The sequence below is a fragment of the Otolemur garnettii genome, unplaced genomic scaffold, assembly GCF_000181295.1.
Source record: "Otolemur garnettii isolate 467f Iridium unplaced genomic scaffold, OtoGar3 scaffold00014, whole genome shotgun sequence".
NCBI lineage: Eukaryota > Metazoa > Chordata > Mammalia > Primates > Galagidae > Otolemur > Otolemur garnettii.
The window spans coordinates 28,069,978-28,072,016 of record NW_003852409.1 but is presented as its reverse complement, the minus strand read 5'-3'; the positions used below and the strand labels follow the sequence as shown (position 1 = coordinate 28,072,016).

At 43.4% G+C, this 2,039-nt stretch overlaps 1 protein-coding gene across 3 annotated transcripts in view; it reads right to left on the bottom strand.

Annotated features, from left to right (window-relative positions):
- The window catches only part of RABEPK (Rab9 effector protein with kelch motifs), a 31,770-nt gene that overhangs the window by 5,883 nt on the left and 23,848 nt on the right, over positions 1-2,039 (bottom strand). For all 3 annotated transcript variants that reach the window (XM_003785303.2, XM_023510522.1, XM_023510521.1), the window contains one exon: positions 105-254. In XM_003785303.2, coding sequence (XP_003785351.1) covers positions 105-254 — 150 coding nt within the window. The remainder of the gene's footprint in view (positions 1-104; positions 255-2,039) is intronic.

The window sequence follows — 2,039 nt, the reverse complement described above, 5'->3', positions numbered from 1 at the left end:
GCACTCTACCGAGCAGCATAATGAGACTTTGCCTCAAAAAAAAAAAAAAAGACAAAAAGTGTTTTTTTAAGCAGACAAGTCCCCATGCCCTCCACTCTACTTACTTATATCAATGCAATGGAGATCATCATAGAATTTGTCCCCTGCCAAGCCTCCATGGATAAAAAGTTTTGTCCCTGCTGCCACCATCACATGTCCATGTCGAGGAGATGGAGGATTTCCAAGCGTCTCAGGTTGTGACCAGGTCAGAGTGTCTAGAAAAGTAAATTCAGTAGCATCAAATGGCAGGGCTATGAAGCAAGAACATGATAAATATACCCAAGCCCATTTATAGCCTCCTAGCAGGTAGAAATGCTCCACCCAGGAAGCAATTTAGGAGTCATTCACTCTAATTCACCAACCCAGTCCAGGACTCTTCTCTACAGCCTGTAAAGCTTCTGCTAAAGAATTCACTACCTAACATGCCTGCCTTTCTACCTGGCCTTAGGAAGCCATTCCTTGCTTTTAAAAAAATAATAATATTTATGTATTTATTTATTTGTTTATTCATTTATTTATTCATTCATTCATTTTTTTGGAAACTAAGTATCACTCTGTTGCCCTAGGCTGAAGTGTGGTGGTATTAGCCTAGCTCATAGCAACCTCAAACTCCTGGGTTCAAGTGATCCTCCTGCTTCAGCCTCCCAAGTAGCTGGGATGACAAGCTCCTGCCACAATTAATTTTTCTATTTTTAGTAGAAATGTGGTCTTGCTCCTACTCAGGCTGTTCTTGAACTCCTGAGCTTTAGTGATCTATTCACATTGGCCTCCCAAACTGCTAACATTACAGGCAGGAGCTACCCCATCTGGCCCATTTCTTGCTTTGAATTAAAAAAGATCTCCTCTTGGGCGGTGCCTGTGGCTCAGTGGGTAGGGCGCCGGCCCCATATACTGAGGGTGGTGGGTTCAAACCCAGCCCCGGCCAAACTGCAACAGAAAAATAGCTGGGCGTTGAGGTGGGCACCTATAGTCTCAGCTACTTGGGAGGCTGAGGCAAGCCCAGAAGTATAAAAAAAAAAAAAAAAGAAAGAAAAGAAAAAAAAAGATCTCCTCTTAAGCATCAATCTAAAACTGCCCCAAAGTTAAAATGAGACTGTGTCTTCTGTCACAGGCCTTCAGACTCTTCTAATTTCAAGATAATACTTTTTTTTGAGACAGAGTCTCACTATGTCACCCTCAGTAGAATGCTGTGGTGTCACAGCTCACAGCAACCTCAAACTCTTGGGCTTAAGCGATTCTCGTCTCAGCCCCCCAAGTAGCTGGGACTATAAGCACCCACCAGAACACCTGGCTGCTTTATTGTTGCTGTTGTCGTCATCATTGTTGTTTAGCTGGCCCTGGCCAGGTTCGAACCCATCAGCCTCAGTGTATGTGGCTGGCGCCCTAAGCACTGTTTTATGGGTGCTGAGCCATGAAGAGGTAGGGAAAAAAAGCAGACTACTTTTTTCTTTTTTTGCAGTTATTGGCTGGGGCTGGGTTTGAACCTGCCACCTCCGGCATAGGGGATCAGCACCCTACTCCTATGAGCTACAGGTGTCACCCTACTTTTTTTTTTTTTTTTTTTAGACAGTCTGACTCTGTTGCCCAGGCTAGAGTGTAATGGTGTCACCTATCAGCAATCTCAAACTCCTGAGTTCAAGTGATCCTCCTGCCTCAGCCTCCCAAATAGCTAGGACTACAACACTTGGCTAATTTTTCTATTTTTAGGAGACTCGGGGTCTTGCTTTTGCTTAGGCTGGTCTTAAACTCTTGAGTTCAAAGGATCTTCCTCCCAACTGGGCCTCCTAAAGTGCTAGGATTACAGGAGTGAGGCACCACTCCCCAGCCTACTTTTCAATGTAAGTTAGCAGGACCTCTTGATGTGGCAATATAGGATAATGGTTAGAACATGGGACTTTGCAGTTTAAACCAGATTATGTCACTATATAACTGAAAGATCTTTTGCCAGTTACATCTCTAAAATTCAGTTTCTATTTCTTTCTTTCTTTTTTTTTTTTTTT